Consider the following 17,149-nt stretch of genomic DNA (forward strand, 5'->3'; position numbering starts at 1 on the left):
TATAAAAATTATAGTGTATATACAACATATATAATTTATACATAATTTATTTAAATATACAGTACAGACCAAAAGTTTGGACACACCTTCTAACTCAATGGGTTTTCTTTATTTTCATGACTATTTATAAGGCAAGAAATCCCACTTATTAACCAGACAGGGCAGGTTGACCTATGAAGTGAAAACCATTTCAGGTGACGACCTCTTGAAGCTCATCAATAAAATGCAGAGTGTGTGTAAAGCAGTAATCACAGCAAAAGGTTGCTACTTTGAAGAAACTAGAATATAAGGGGTATTTTCAGTTGTTTTACACTTTTTTGTTTAGTGCATATTTCCACATGTGTTATTCATAGTTTTGATGCCTTCAGTGTGAATCTACAATGTCAATAGTCATGAAAATAAAGGAAACTCATTGAATTAAAAGGTGTGTCCAAACTTTTGGTCTGTACTGTATGTCTTCTTCTTAGCCCAGACTTTGTCAGTCTGTGAGGCGAAAGCTTGGAAACTGCAACTAGAGGAGGAGCTTTGTCTTGAAGGCGGGGCTAGGTCCATCCAGGTGTTTTGTACAGCTGAATGGTTGCCATGGGAGATTAAAGGAGTTTTCAAACAAGCATGAAAGAATCGACGCAACACTCTAGATATGTTTTTGATAAGGTAATAACATTATAAAACTATTAAAACTGCTATATGGGGTGCTGAGGTGGCATCGGGTTAAAGCAAAAACCATGTACTGAGGCTTTAGTCTTCAACCTGAACGTCACAGGTTTGAATCCCGACCTGGTGACCTTCGCCGCATGTCTTCGCCCTCTCTCATTAACCACTTTCCTGTCTGAGCTCTCAAATAAAGGCCACTAGAGTCAATACAACTTTTGCAAAATGCGCTATACAAGTGTGTTATAATTTAATTTCATATTACATGATGTACAGCTCAAAAAAGTTGATTTTTCTTAACAATGTAAGTAGTGGGGTGGCTGGTCAGACGCTGGTCAGGTTTCTTTGCGTTTACCTTGAAGTTGGTGACCTCTCTGATGACCGCCCTGCGGAGTTTGGCGATGGAGTCCGGATCCTCGCAGAGCGAGACCATGTGACAGTCTCTGATGGCCGGGAAGCCCTGATGGTTCAGCAGCTCCTCTCTGATTTTACTCAGGCACGACTGGATCTGCAGCTCCTCGCTCACATCGGTGTGGGTTCCAACAAGGATGACTGGAGACAGCGGAGCCACTGCCTGAGGAAAAAAAAACAAAACAAATGGATGTGTTGGGGAAAATGTGATAAAATTAAATGCATTGTGTGTTTAGTGTGTGGCTCACTTTAATGTTGAAGAGCCAGGGCTTAAGAGCGTCCACCTGACTGGGTCCCTTACTGAGGTCGTAGACAACCAGATAGAGCGCTCTGGATGTGAGGAAGAGAGGGTGAGAGCCAGTGAGCTCCTCTCCACCTGTGGAGCAAACAAGATTAGAACTGATGTGCTTCTAAACTCCTTTTACTTGTGGTAAAATGGCAAGTTTTTTGTGAAATGAAAACATGAAACCATGAATAAACATTTTAATGTGGCTAAAAAAGGTGTAATAGCCTGCTTGCATAAATGTGCACACCCTTACGCTAATATATTTTAAAGGACTTTGATTCAGTTTAAGCATTCTGTCTTCCTTGGTAAGAGTCACCTTCCCACATTTTTACATGGGAATATTGTCCATTCTGTTTTGGAGAGGTGAAATTATTCCATTCTAGACTTTGAGTGAGTTCTCAGGCTCCATGTGATGGTAAAAAAAAAAACAACTAAAACTCTGTTTAACCTGAAAGTGCAGATTTGGGGTCAAAACTGACTTTCTTGTGAAACTTTTCATGATTTCATTCACCTTAACAAAAAAACTCAATTCCATCTGATGTCAAAGCAATCCCACGCCTTGATGGCTCCATAGCACCAACATGTTTTTTTCTTTTTTTGTTTTAGGCTTTGTGTGCAGCCAAAAAATATTAGTGTGCTTTCATTAGACCAACAGATGTTTTCTCAAGTTTTTCGTATACCACAGGCATTTTAAGGAAGAAAAGGATTCTGTCTTTGACTCTTCTTCTTAGCCCAGAAGAAGCGTCTTCTCTTCTTCTGAAGACAGAGACAATCTCTTGTCTTCTTAAAAAGACAAGATTGTCTCTGTCTTCAAGACAATCTCTTGTCTTGGAAAGAAGACAAGAGACTGTTGTCATAAAGAAAGAGTACAAAAACACCAGAAGTTTCTTCAGTGTTCCTGTTATATCTTAAAATGTAATTTTTTGTAACTTCTCTGCAAACTATGGTGTCAGCTGGATGATGCAAATGAGCAGATGTCACAAAAATCCTTCCAGGACAGCTGAGCTGTACTTTAAGTTAGGTTCATTCTAAGTTTTATGTTATATTCCCAAGAAAACTAACTGTTTCACTAGATTTTTGATCCATTTTAGAAAACATAAGAGTAAGCACACTTATTGGATTCAGGCTACTCCACTTTTATATGATTTTTCCCATCCAACATGTTAGACAAGCAGCACTTCCACCGTTTTTTGCCCACACATATTTCTTGAGTCACGTTTGCGATGTGAGCCAACCTGAGAAGTCCCAGACGTTCAGCAACATTTTCTTGACGGTCCAGTCGTAAACGTCCACAGCGCTCTGCTTTGAGTTCAGCTGGGACCGCTTCATCTTCATCAGCTGCCTGACAAGGCTGCTCTTCCCGCAGCTGGTGGTCCCCACCACGATGAGCTTCATGCGGTGGTACGGCACGGCCTTCTTCAGGCGCTGCTGCAGGAACCTGGGAAACGGGACAGACTACTTGATTTTCTGAGAGTGACTAAATACACAACAAGAAAACAAGGTGCAAATATTTTTGTACACTTCAAATAAGACAAAACTAACTTACAATTAACTTTTCAGCATAACGGCTTGTTTTAAAGAGGCAATATTATGTGAAATCAATGTTTTTGAGCTGTACATCATGTTATAAAGTTAGTCCCTCTTCGAAGCAAACATGGAGTTTGCCCCGCCTCCTTGGAGCTGCAGTTTCCAAGCTTCTGCCTCACAGAGCTGCCCTCTACAACTCAGCTTCTTCAGATTAGCCACCAGCAATTGGCAAACACCTGATGGAACTGCACAGCTGCTTATTATACAAGCTACTTCTCAGTGTTATGCTGGTAAAAACATTGTTAAAGGGTTAACAGAAGAGCCATGTTGTGGTGACTTTCTGAAAGCAGAGCTTCAGAAAAAGCAAGTGTTTTTAAAAAAAGACAGATTTTTAATTTCAAGGAGTTAAATTACAAAGTCAAATTTCTTTAAAGTCATATTTGCTATAGCCTTTTTAAAAACTGAAAGTAACATAGTCATTTGACTGTGCTATAAAAGATCTCTATGTGCCTGGAAAACATAATAGAGCCTCTTTAAGTCAATAGTTCAGTAATAATGATGAAAAGTACTAGTTGTAAGTGAAATAATCTACCAGTGGAACTTGGCTTCTAATATGAGAAAAATACCTTGTTCCACTAGCAGATTAATTCACTTATAACTAGTACGTCTCATCAGTATTAAGGAATTATTTTCTTAAAACAAGTTCCTATATCTTACTGAAAATGTACTTGTACGTTAGTTTAGTCTTATTTCAAGTGTACTCAGATATTCGCACTAAAACCTAGAAAAAAAACTCCTTGTAAAATTTTGTGGTTTTGCAGTATAAGGCAGCGGTGCCCAAAGTCGGTCCTAAAGGGCCGGCATCATCCTCCATGTTTTAGTTCTCTCCTAGGTGGTAGTAACAACCTACTCAGCATGTTGATGCTCTTCTTAGGACTTCTAATGAGCCATCAATTGATCCAGGTGTGCTAAACCAGGGAGAGAACTAAAACATGCAGGATGCCGACCCTCGAGGACCGACTTTGGACCCAACTGATGTAAGTGAAGTTTATATTTAGAAAAAAGAACGCTGCTGACCTGACTATGTCTTTGGTCTTGTTGCCAATAAGTTTCAGATCCAGGTCCAGTCGAAGGCCGTCCAGTGGCAGGTCCCACAGTCTGCCCAGCTTTCCCATTTCATCCGGGAACGACCGCAGTCTGACGTTCTGACTCACATCCAGAGAGTTCAGGCCTTCCAACATGCCGATCTGCGGCGGGATCTGCAAGGAAACGACACCAAGTGTTTAAACGACGTTCTCCTGTTCTGGAATCTGCCACAAACATTCTTCATTTCTGCAGCTTCACCTCTTTAAGCTTGTTGTCACTCAGATGGAGCTTTTCCAGTCTGGCCCATCTGAAGATCGGTCCACTTAGATCCAAACCTTTGATGTCGTTCTGACTGAACATCAGCTCCCGGATGTTGTGGGACACCCAGCAGCCCGGACCAGGTAGAACGTCGATGGTGTTGGTCCTCATGTCCACTGAACGTAAGCTGGACAGAGAGAAAGAGGCCTTACGTATTGCACAATCCTCTCATCTGACTATGAGACATGAAAAGATGTCGTTTTATTTTCCAGGGCGTACTTTGGTAGATTCAGTATGGCCTCGGGAACGTGAGTGAACTTGTTGTTAGCCAATTTCAACGTTGTAACCTTGGCTGGCAGCTGGGAAAAGGAACCTGGACAGGCATAGGTAACATCTTCTGATTTATTTATATCGAATAATATGAATGTAAAGTGAATGCAGCTGAATAACAAAACACAAAAAATATCTTCACTTGTCAGAAAATGTCTGGAATAAAGTCTGACATCTGTGTTGAGGCTGATTATCGACTTAAAAAGATTCTTCAAGTAGTCAGACATTTATGCTCTTATTTTGAAATGAGTGAAGACTTTTAACGCAGCAATTCCGTTTCCTCTCCTCTCTATTTTTCCAAATAACTATTTCAAACAAGAAACATATGAGGGCAAAAACACAAACAGGAGAGAACAATATTTAAACAAATAAATAGAACATGCAAATTATGATGTTAAAATTAAATTGGTGCTCAAGGGTTGTAGCCTTTCAAGGGCATATAAAATTTGAATTCAAGTTAGCGTTATAGTTTGAGCTTCTACTAAATAGCTTGTTGGTGTATTGCTTTAAGCGTTAGCGAAACTAATGTTTACGGTTAGTGCTTTGGGGTTAGCGCAATTAACATTTTAGCTTAATGTCAACCATCTAGTTCCTCACTTTAATGGTGTGCCTACTTGGAAAGGTTTCCTGCAGAACTTCATCTGAATTTCTACAGAAATACAGATTTCTAGAGATCACATTCCTGCTTAAATAGCTAACTGAATAAAACATACTGATGACATAAGCATCTGCAAAGGTCTTCACCATACTCTTGATTGTTGATTGCACCTTCCACCTTCACATAATTTTTGCTTAAATCAGTTCAGTGTCTGTCTATGTTATCAAAAATATCAGTCATTCTTGACAGTGCAAAAAAAATATCCATCTCACATTGGTACTTACATATTTTGTTGTTTGAAGCATTCAAAGTTTCCAGTTTAGGGCAGGTGGTCAGAAAGTCAGGAGAAATATTCTCCACATTATTCTTGCTCACATCCAGCAGCTTGACTTCCGGGAGATAGAGAGCCGAGCACAGCTCAGTTAAACCGTTACTGGAAAGCAAAAGAAAAGAAAAGCATGTTTCCAGGCAGCAATTTTTCATATAATCACCTTCCTAAAATAATAGCCAAAAGTGTGTGTGTGTGTTTTTTTCTATCCACAATAGCTGTGCTTAAATTATTTTTTGCAAAAAGGGCAAAAGGAAATGTTTAATAAAATATCACCATCATCAACTTTATTTGTAGTGCATCTTAACACCGCTACAGCTGAAACAAAGTGCTGAACATCAGTCACAAGTAAGATCAAATAAATCATAAAAACAAATTGACTAAATTAATTGAAAACTGTGTTAAATCATTAAAACAAAAGAGTTAAAAAGATACAATCAATACCAAATATGGAAAACATTTTAGGATAAAACACGTTTGTCCTTTTGAATTTAAAATTTAAAACTCCATAAAGTCATGGTAAAAAGAAATCTGACTCCACCTTACTAAACGTTTGAAATATAATAAGTATTTTGGTTTTGAACTGTATAAAATGGCCGGTTGGCCAGACAGCGTACCCGTCCATAAACAGCTCCTCCAGCTTTCCCATGGTCCGGCCCAGCTCATAGGGGAATGTGGTGATTTTATTGAATGACAGATTGAGCTGCCTCAGTGAGGGGCAGGTGACAGCGGGGTCGAAGGTCAGCACGGGGCCGATGCAGTTACGGGAGACATTGAGCGTGCTCAGTGAGGGCAGAGCCAGCAGGTCGTCTGGCAACGACCGAAGCTGGTTACCCTGCAGGTCCAGACGGGTTAGACTCTTCAAACTCTGCACCAAAACAAAAACCAAAACGAGAAACGAGTGCCAAGAGTCAAATTCTCCTCATTGTGATAAATGACCTAATTATAATATTTGGCTGAAATGCGTTACCTGGCAGATGGCAGAGGGGAAGTCCAGCAGAACGTTGCTGCTCAGGTCCAGGCGATGAACGTGCCACAGCTGCTGCTGGACAACAGCATTGTCAAGGAAACAGGACAGCGAGTCCAACTCGTTCCCGGACAGGTCCAGCAGGCGGATCCTCTCCCTTTCTTTGAAAAGAGCAGCGGAGTTCTCACCAGAGCCCAGCACTGAGGACGACGAACCAGAACACAATTACACTAGCGTTGAAACCATTAATTGTAATTAATCAATTGTTGAGATAATTGTCAACTAATTTAGCAATCGATTAACTGTTAACTAAAAAAATAAAATCATTTGCTAGAAAACACCCCCTAAAAAACAACATATTCAGAGCAGAAATTAAGTAATTATTCCAAGAAATATAAATACATAATGGAGTACAAATTCAGTAAAGGTATGCTTTGTTATTGCATTTTTTTGCAATAAAATATTCATTTTCTTCTTTAAAAAATTGTTGAATTATTTACTTAGTGTGTTTCAATATTGCATAAAAAAATACTCAAATGGTTAAATGAAAAACCTACAGAGTGCCAATTTCTGTATCCAATTAATTGATTAATCATCAGAATAATTTAATTACTAAAATAATGATTATTTGCAGCCCTAAATTACACATTAATATTTGCTACGATTGCAGATAATGTTTTCTGCTGTTTTTATAAGCTCAATTGTTTTGTCTGGTCAAATGAAACAACCAGACAAAACAAATTAAATGAATAAATAAGTTACAGAAACAATTCAGAGTATTGTGCCTCCTGGCTAGAAGCACAATAGTCTAGCCAAGAAAAGATATTTTTTCTTTCTTTTTTTCCTTTGGACAGACTTACCCGGCTTAGAGTTTCTCCGTACGCATCTTATATTAGTCGATTCATTATTTTCATTTTCAGGTTGAGGACTCTGCATATGTATCAAACAGATGGAAAAGAAGACCCTGAATCCGACGCTGCACAAAGTAAAATTGAACTGTAACGAGTGTGAAAGAATAAACGTTAATTCCCAGGGCCGACCTCTGCACTGGAGTGCCTGTGACGTCCCTGCTTCCTTTTGAAGGAGTCTCCCCTCAGCTCCTCAACGGAGTTATTTTTGGACTTTGGAGACAGAGTCCCCGACACTGGATCACTTCCTATACCAAGTAAAGACCAAAAGAAAGAAGGAATTGAGCAAAATCAACACAAACCGTTTCCATTCATACCCAACAGTGAAATGGACAAGTACACAGGATTATTTTGTTTCTCATCTTTGGTGCACTAAGATCAAAGATTTCAGATTATCAAACAAATGTTAATATTAGACAAAACCTATCTCCCCATTTATATCTTCAACATTTATTATATATATATATAAACAGTTTATATATATACATACAATAACATAATATAAAACTTTTTTTTGTCTGGCCATCCATTTGAAATTTTTCTCGGGTCGTCACTTCTTATAAACCCTCAAATATGTTTGTTTAAAACAATTTAGCAATAAAGACTTGGCCAATATTCCTTCATAGCAATATGAAAGACTCACTTCCAATAATGGCACAACCAGTTATTATTTTTAGGGGCAAAGACTTTTCAGGAATTGTCAGTTAGTGTTGGTTTGGATAGGTTTTTGTTTTCTTCTTAAGAAATTACAAACGTAATTTAAAAACAGCTTTTTGTATTTACTCGCATTATCTTTATGTGATATGGAGAAACAAATAAGCAGAAGCAAAAGGAATTTACCATCACTCTCTATTTCGTCATTCATAAACAAGCTGTCATCCATCGACACGGCGCTGAAGCTGGAGTCATCGCTCTCGTCTGAAATGTAGCCGGAAGTCAGACACTGGTCTGACATGGGTCTGGAAAAACCACCGACGCTCTTGGACCTGTGCAGGTACTGAATGTACCTGGCCAAATCCACACCTTTACCTTTAAGAGTGACAACAAAACAGTCAGATAGAAGCTGTGCTGCTAATTTTAACAATATAATCATTTTCCAAAGTTGTGAGATAACAGGAAGCACTATTAAGACAGAATCTGCGAATGCTTCTCACTGCTGTAGCGCAGACTGTATGCCCTGCCCCGTTCGGCCAGCAGGGGGCTCAGCCAAGCGGCGTCCAATCTGCCGAGTCGGAAGCCTCCCAGACAGAGGGCGCTGTTGTTGAAGTCCAGACCGAGCCGGCTGAGCAGCAGGATGACCATGGGCCCGTCGGCCCTCTTCAAGCTCACAGCTAGAGCTCTGCGGAGTTGCTGCTCTGGAGCGCCTCTGCTCACCAGGAGCTCCACTAGCTCCAGAGGACCTCCTTTCTCACACACCTCAAAAATTCATAAAACAGCATCATCACCGCATATCACATCTATCAAAACTGACCTGAACCAACGGCAAAACGGTTTTAAACTAACATTTTTAGGGGCTAACCTGATAGATGAGAGACTCTGTTTTTGCCTTCCTGTTGATGTCGGCCCCCAGCTCAATGAGGCACTCTGCCATCAGCGTGTTGCCGTCCATGCAGGCTTTTTCTAGCATGCTGTAGTGTAGCTCCGAGTCGCTCCACATCTTGGACAAAGCCAGACACACAGCTTTCCGCAGCTAGTCGCAGAAAAAAAGACAGTCATGGGTAGAAGATGGAACTTGTTTCAGTTACATAGGGTTTTATGGCTTTGCGGAAAAGATGCCCAGCCGTTGTTTATTGGAGGGTTTACTCTACAACGGCACCTCACAATACAACACCAACTGCCTACGGGAAGTTGCTTGGATCAAGCTTGCAGCATTCACCTGATTTGTGAGAAACATAACAACCTACTGCACGGAAGCAAAAAGAAGGAGGTTAAGACTTTGAGTAAAACGTTCATGAGGAAGTGCATGCATATCGCTAAAATTTGAATCGACGTTGATTCACGTTCAAACTCTAAACAAACTGCTCTGAAGTTTGTTTGGAACCGTACAGACACCATTTGGAGTAGGTGATCTCTTAACGTAGTACCGCAATAATGTGATTGCTTTAACACAAACAAACCACAGTAATTGTGAAATGAACCAAAGTTTGTTTGAATGTACTAAATACCTCAGGTGTGGAAAAAAAAACCAAAGACACTGCACTCAAAATATATCTGAACATAAACTTACTGGGCTGACGCTCTGCTCCCTCTCCTGGATAAGGTGCTGGAAGATCTGCCTGTCGAAGTCTTCTCTCTGCAGTTCAGCTGCTGCCCCTGAGCAGGCGTCCAACATCCTCAGGGCCACCTGAAAACACTGGAAGGTCCACATTTAAAACACTGAGGGTGTTTTCACACGAGATAGACTAATTCGGGTAGACTAAAATAATAACATTTGTTACATTTTCATCTGGTGCAGTTTGCTTCCACAATGCACCGTGTCAAACAAGCCAAACCGTTTGAGCAGCCTGTTCCCCCTCCTCGCCAGTGATGGCGCTGCACCCTGAACTACTGAAGGAAATGACACAAAAACCTCTGAAGAAGACAGTGAGCGCAACTTCCTTCTTTACAAAATGCAAACAAAAATGTAAACTAAAATGGTCACTGATGTGACCATTTTAGTTTACGCGTTGTGTGTGTTATGTGGTGATCGGACAAACCACCAAGTCTGGGTTTGGAGGCACAGCACAATTCCTTAGCAATGGATCAACTGTAGTAAGTAACTGATCTTGTATGTAACCACATTAATTCAAAAGGAAAAATAAATCATCTTACATTAACATGATGTCTATTGATCTAAATGGCTCACCTTCAGCACCATCTCAGAATCTTCTTTGTACTGACTTAGGGAGGCGACAACAACAGAGGCCAGGACTGGTACGATCATCCTGGAGAGCTTCTTCTTCGTCACGAGGTAGTTAAGCAGGGTTAGACCCCAATAGTGTATCTCTGAGAGGAATTGGAAACATCAGATTTAATCTTTTTACAGCTTCCTTTCGTTTGTCCTCCCCTAGTTCAAAAGGCTTCATAAACAAAATTAATGAGGCACATAGAGACTATTGACCAGACTGTTGACCAGACACTGGATTTAACTAGCATGTAGCATGCTGAAGAGCTAACGGTTAACAGTGCAAATAAGCAACACTTCTGTTTAAACACAGCTTAAAACGTCACTCTTACTCCTATTTTCCAGTGCTAACTTGATTGATTTTATTTGATTAGCCAGAACTATTTTCCGGCTATGTATGAACCGGGAAAAAATATAAACTATTATTATAGTTACTAGAGAGAAGTATTAGTTAGCTAAGACAAGACCAGAATCTAGAAATCTGCTCGCAAAAAAACTAGAGTAAATCCAATTGTGTATCAAAACCTTCACAGACCTGTACATGACTATAGAATTAGTACAATTTATCTTGGTTTGTGGTGTCAAATTAATAATGAAAGCATTTTTTCCCTTTTAAATGCATTTTAAAATCAAATCAAAATCAAATCAAATTTTATTTGTATAGCACATTTCAGCAGCAAGGCATTTCAAAGTGCTTTACATCATAAACACAAAAACACAAAGTCATGCAACATAGAATCAACAACCAAAGCAAGACATTAAGTAAAGTGCCATCGTTAAATTCGTAATTGATTATGTTTCAAAAGCAACTTTAAACAGGTGGGTTTTTAGTCGAGATTTAAAGGCACTCAGTGTTTCAATTGTTTTACAGTTTTCTGGAAGTTTGTTCCAGATTTGTGGTGCATTGAAACTGAATGCTGCTTCTCCTCGTTTGGTTCTGGTTCTGGGGATGCAGAGCAGAACCAGAACCAGAAGACCTGAGAGGTCTGGAAGGTTGATAAAACAATAGCAGATCTTTAATGTATTGTGGTGCTAAGCCGTTCAGTGATTTATAAACTAACAACAGTGTTTTAAAGTCTATTCTTTGAGCCACAGGGAGCCAGTGGAGGGACTTTAAAACTGGTGTTATGTGCTCTATCTTCCTGGTTTTAGTGAGAACAAAACCATGACAAAAGTTTGTCTTAGTTCATTCTGACTGATTTCTGTCAAAGGCAATGATATACCTCGATCCTCTGGGAACGCATGTAGTGTATGAAGTACGGTGTCTATCGCCCCCTGCTGGCACAACAGATCCACTGCACCTGAGCAATCAGCCAGGAATGAAAGCACCTTCAGGCCGCACTGCTGTATGGCAGGTCTGCTGATAAACTACAAGCACACACACACAAAGAAATAAATATTTATTCCAATTACCAAGTAAATGCTTGATTTAAAAATGTAAAAAATATTGAGAGTATTCCGAGAATATTGAGAGAGAATTATGCTGCACACCCTGTTGAGGGCTTCCAGGTAGAGTGTGTGAGCCCCTTCCACCACACACTGGTTCTTCAGGACTCTCAGCGACACGTCGGCCATGTCGGGATCCGCGATGGAGGAACCATTCTCCCTTAAACTCCGGTCTGGGAATTCACACACAGTAAGAAAACAAGTTCAGACAAAATAAAGACAAGAAAACATACAAAGTCAGAGGGAGAAAATAAACCTCACTGTGCTCAATGACTAATCTAATTAAAACAGCACTGTGGACGGCTTTCTTAAGCAGAGGCAGAGAAAAACAAAGCCGCAGCACTGAATCAGCTTTGCATTCCTCCTCCAATCAGAGAACATGCTGTAAAAGCACGTTTCTGATGCTTTTATGGCATCAGAAACATGTACAGAGACTTCTTTTGTCTTATTTGCAAAAAAATAAAAGCATAAAGCAGTTTTCAAGAGCGCGACATATCACACATTAATTATATGCTCTTAAGACTGAGTGACTTGATCCTGGACCATGTTTAGTGTTTATATTGTGTCTTTGGACTACAGTATATTAAGACCATTTTCATGAAATACAACTATCAGAATTGCAGTTAAGATATGCTATATACAAAATTGTAGAAATCCATAAAACAAAACGTAGTCTTCTCCATAAAAAAGTGCGTCTTACAATCGATCCTTCCACACATGGACAAAAAAATGAATAATTGCCATTTATATGGATTGTATGGCTGTCATTTCAGAATTCAGTAATTTCAATAACTGTATTTGCTCTTTTTTTAAATCTAATTTTAAATGTTTCATTACTTTGTTTTATATTACAACAGCTGTGTTGTGTTGGGACGGGCAACAGTTCCTGTTAAATTAGTTGTTGGTACAATTTTATTGTCATGTTTTAGTTCAGCTGTCTCATTTAAGTTCTTTGAGAGAGTGAACTTGCATCTATAATCTCATTAGCAATATATTACTTGAAAATTGGTCTCAAAACAACAATATTATCATTTATCGCAATCATTTCTGGGACAATTCATCATCCAGTAAAATTTGTTATCATGACAGGCCCAGTCTCATTTTTCTGAAATTTGACTACACTGTGATATTTCCTGTATTTTTGTAATGAGTTTGTACATTTCGCTGTGGTTGTCCCATCAACAGCAATGAATTTCCCTTAAGGAACAATAAAGTACATCTTACCTTATCAGATAATCTTTAAAGTAGCACCTGAGCTGTGAATAAACCTGCCAGCAGACCGGCAGCTCACCTGGGCAAAGGAAGATCAGACTGGCTTCCAGTGCTGCCAGCTGGACCTCTGATTGGAAGTTGTGCATCTTCATGGTGGTGAGGATCTGATTCATGGCCATGTTCAGCTCATCCAGGCTGGCGGTCCTAGAAACACAAGCACAGTTTTCACTAACAAACCAACCAGAACTCATGGGAACGCTACACTCGGCACACTATTCCGATTAACGAACTGCACAGATAAAACGTAATGAAAAGTAAAAATAGAAAATGTTCACTTATTTAATTCTATTCAGAAATAATTTATTTAACAGCCACTTTGAGAAACAATGGTAAATGACTGCTTTCTGTTAGCTAGGATTGTTTCTGTTACCACTGACTGAGGACGCTTGCATTAGCAAATCTTCTAAGAAACTTTTACATTATTATTTTCATAAGACGAGTGCTGACCTGGCCGTTTTATGTTTTGTTAATTGTTAAGATTATTTTTGTCTGAAACTAAGAAAAAACTTTTTATACCAATGGGAATGTTGTACCTCATATTGCTCCTAAGGGACAATCTGTTCTTTGGTTGTCAATTTAATAAATATAAATTTGGTGTACTGATGTATTTTTTTTCTTCAAAAAAGTTTGCTTAGCAAAGAAATGAACTCTGTTCCCTTATTTTAAATAATATCTGATTCATTTAAGAAAGGGAGACACACAAACTCTTGATCTTGTAAAAAGGTGTAAAAAGTCAACTTTAAACTTTGACCAATCACATCATTGGTCAATGATGTGATTGTATACATAAGGAATATTATTATGTAAACATAAGGAATATTATAATAAACCCCAATGTAGAGGATAACATCTTAGAAACAATCTTTCAAAAATAACTGAACACTAAACACAATTTAAAACAGCAGGCTAACCCATCTGTATGGCTTTTTATTTATTATTATTTTTTAGAAAGCACTGATATTTCAAATTCTGATCCTGAACTCTTCCACATAAGAATGATGACTTTACTCAAACATTGTAAGGCTTTTTTGATGCATTTCCCTTTAAACTTTGGCTTTTGGGAATTTTTCTAAAAAAACGAATATTTTTTGGTCCAAACCTTCCATGGAAAAGCAGCTTTAACAACTTGCAGGCGCTGATGGAAACTTCTGCTGAGCTTGCATGTCTCTTCATCATCTCTACCAGATTGACATGGAGGCCACCAGACAGCAGCAAGAAGCTCATTTTACCTGCAAGCAAAGTGGACACTTTCTATAGAAGCAGCCAAAGTACCAACTGGTTTTGAAGACTTTTGCCAAAGAATGAAGATAAAAACCAAATGAGGCAGTTGTGGTGAGCTGAGCCAAAAAGCAAAGCTCTGAATTTACTGGTCTGTCTACATTCTAGACTTCCCCTGTGGCAGTGGTCTCAAACTGCACTCCTCGAGGGCCAGAGTCCTAAAACATTGAGGTGTGTCCTTTGTCTTACACATTTGAATTAAAGGATGAAACTGCCTAACTAGCATGTAGTCAAGCACTGCAGAGTTCTGCTCATGAGCTAATACTGGAGCCATGTTAGCTGAAGCAGAGAGACATCTAGTAGCTGCAGGAAACTGGGCCTTGAGGAGTGTAGTTTGAGACTATTGTCCTATGAGCATTGAATATGGACTATAACCAAAGAATTGAGCTCCCAGCTACACTGCTGGCACACAAAAATGCCCTGAGGTCGTCACAGAATCTATCGCTAGTCTTCAGATTATCTCAAAGCCAGTGGAGAGAGCTTAATGTCCTTAATCTGACCTTCACAACATTTCACCAAAACAAAACAAACCTCTACTCACTGACCATCTCCTCTCTTGTTAACATGGACTCAGCAACACTTTGCCATATCGCCATGGTTTGACTCATTGACTTAATGCCTCTGTAGTTAGTCACCCTTGGTTTTGTTGTTGTTTTTTTTAAGTAATTACTAAAACTTGATATTTGATCCAAATAATATATATTGAATATGACTGTCAAAGTGCATGTCTGTAAGTATGCAACAATTAGATGCATACCTCAGCACATACAAAGTAAATATGTGTTTCTGAAGACTCACTGTTGTTGGTAATGAGCGTGGCGATGGCACTGGTAGCAGCAATGAACACACTGGGAGAGGAGGAGTGAACCAGCATGGCAGCCATTAACTGTCTGTGAACAGGAGTCCTGAAAAACAATCATCCAGCTTCCATGAAACGGTATTTAACTCATCAGAAGGCTTTTTTCCCCTTTAAACTCCTACATACCTGCCATCCTGCTCCTCTTCTGAAGGGTTAACTTGGGCTCCATGCAGTAGCAGATTGTGAATGGCCCAGCTCGCAGCTTCCTGAGACAGTGAAAAAAGCAAGTTAGATGGTGAATTTAAGAGTTTCTAAAGCGCTAGCGGCTAGGAGCTGCAGGACTGACCTGAACAGCCGGCTCGGCTGCATGGAGGTCTAGTGCCGTACAGCAGTCTTCCATCCAGTCCAGGCCCACGTCCTCCACCTCCTCCGTGCCCCTCTCCTCTTCCTTCCGTCCTTTCTCCGCCACCGCTTTGCTCTGCACGATGGTTGCAGCTGCAATGTGGCAAGTGGATAACATAAAGCATTATGTAGAAGAAATCTCATCTTGTTTAGATGTACGCAACACCTGCTGTGTTTCCATTAGAAACGTGTGCAAAACTTTATCATAAATTCCGCCGATGTAAAAAAAAAAAAACAAATAAAAAAACACAACTTTGCAATTGCGGTGTTTCCAGTAAATAAGAAAATTAAAATCACGTGTGAAAGTTGGATCACGTGATAAGCAATTAAAAGACACGCAGCGCTGTCGTCCTCTAACTACTTCCTGTAGCCTTCTTCTCCGTGGTCTGCAGCAGTGGCAACATCCAGTTGACAATTATGTGATGCAAAAAAAAAGTGTTTCCATTACAGTTTTGTGAAATAAACCAATTTCAATATTAAAAAAACAAACAAAAAAAAAACTCGTCCTAGCACAAAAACATTTTATCAAAAATCAAGTTGTTGTTTTTTTATTAGCGTGTTGCTATTAAATACATTTATTTCCAAAATATCAAACTGTGCAATTCTATTCCCAATGGAAACTCAACTATTTTCAGTAACGTTTTGCTATTACCCTGACTAACGTCCAGGGCGTTATTGACTAAAGTCTAATTTGTGAAGGTGCGTGCTCACTAAGTTCAGCCAGGCAGGAGAGAGCTGCAGCTTGCAGGACAGCGTTGTTGGGAAAACTCTGACAGGCTCTCAGGGCGACTCTCTGGACGCCGTTCCGTACCAGGATGTCGTAGAAACTCTCTGCAGGAAAATGAAAGAAAAAAAACAAAACAAAAAACATCCGAGTTAGACAGAAGCTTCTTTTCATGTTATCAGCTTTAAAAAGCACATTAGCTTATCAAAGTGGATCAAATTCAAGCAGTAGTGTATTGATTTCACTAACAAGCAATGTTATCTTCATCTGTCAATATGTGAGCAGATACTGCAGTTATTTATTGACAAGGAATCTCAATAATTGTTTTGCTCTGGTTTCCTTTTAATCAGATAGTAGTTAGCTGAGAGAAGCATAAGTTCTCTCATAAGACAGGAAAAGAATATATTTAACATAGAAGAAGCCACATGATGAAACATATTGCATAAAAATAAGTATTAGTACTTTTCCTCACAGACTAAAGCTTTCCTCTTCTAGGTCAGTTAGGATTACCAAAATTGTTTCTATTTACTAAACTCAAAATAATGATTTTTAAAGGTATTCATACATTTCCTCATTATTTTGTGTAGTAGCCTTTGAACTATATGACTTTGTCAAACATTTTTGCTGTCCACCAACAACTTTACAAGAGAGTACAGGATTTTTTTAAATGCATTTCTTTTGTGTGTGAAATTTTACCCTAGGAAAATAATAATATAAAAACACACCAAAACACAAAAATGTTTGCATCAGCCACATGTACTGGCAGGTCAATTTCCAGTACATGAGGCTGCACTTTGAACATCACTGGATTAAAGGCACAGTAATCTTAGTGTATGCAAACTTCTGAATTTGAATTAGAAAAACAACTCTATACCAAATAGAAATAATTTAATGATCTGAGCTGGAGATGTTTATTTGATTGTATCTTAGTTCAAGTGTGAGTTATCTTATTGAAACTCATAAAAAAATATATGACATTTTTGGATAGATGCAC

The 17,149-nt window shown here is 39.1% G+C and overlaps 1 protein-coding gene across 7 annotated transcripts in view; it reads right to left on the minus strand.

The window, feature by feature from the left end:
- Positions 1–17,149, minus strand: part of lrrk2 (leucine-rich repeat kinase 2) — a 41,798-nt gene that overhangs the window by 12,168 nt on the left and 12,481 nt on the right. For all 7 annotated transcript variants that reach the window (XM_028004382.1, XM_028004361.1, XM_028004373.1 and 4 more), the window contains 24 exons: positions 16,143–16,262; positions 15,376–15,524; positions 15,216–15,295; positions 15,029–15,135; positions 14,052–14,181; positions 12,972–13,096; positions 11,726–11,853; positions 11,458–11,602; positions 10,196–10,335; positions 9,578–9,703; positions 8,870–9,040; positions 8,505–8,766; positions 8,191–8,379; positions 7,483–7,598; positions 7,303–7,372; positions 6,446–6,642; positions 6,093–6,343; positions 5,432–5,580; positions 4,499–4,592; positions 4,220–4,406; positions 3,953–4,134; positions 2,584–2,786; positions 1,311–1,438; positions 1,007–1,225 (listed from right to left, as the gene is read on the minus strand). In XM_028004382.1, the coding sequence (XP_027860183.1) occupies positions 1,007–1,225; positions 1,311–1,438; positions 2,584–2,786; positions 3,953–4,134; positions 4,220–4,406; positions 4,499–4,592; positions 5,432–5,580; positions 6,093–6,343; positions 6,446–6,642; positions 7,303–7,372; positions 7,483–7,598; positions 8,191–8,379; positions 8,505–8,766; positions 8,870–9,040; positions 9,578–9,703; positions 10,196–10,335; positions 11,458–11,602; positions 11,726–11,853; positions 12,972–13,096; positions 14,052–14,181; positions 15,029–15,135; positions 15,216–15,295; positions 15,376–15,524; positions 16,143–16,262 (3,668 nt within the window). The remainder of the gene's footprint in view (positions 1–1,006; positions 1,226–1,310; positions 1,439–2,583; positions 2,787–3,952; positions 4,135–4,219; positions 4,407–4,498; positions 4,593–5,431; positions 5,581–6,092; positions 6,344–6,445; positions 6,643–7,302; positions 7,373–7,482; positions 7,599–8,190; positions 8,380–8,504; positions 8,767–8,869; positions 9,041–9,577; positions 9,704–10,195; positions 10,336–11,457; positions 11,603–11,725; positions 11,854–12,971; positions 13,097–14,051; positions 14,182–15,028; positions 15,136–15,215; positions 15,296–15,375; positions 15,525–16,142; positions 16,263–17,149) is intronic.

This window comes from Xiphophorus couchianus, chromosome 2 (genome assembly GCF_001444195.1).
Source record: "Xiphophorus couchianus chromosome 2, X_couchianus-1.0, whole genome shotgun sequence".
NCBI classification, from domain to species: Eukaryota; Metazoa; Chordata; class Actinopteri; order Cyprinodontiformes; family Poeciliidae; genus Xiphophorus; species Xiphophorus couchianus.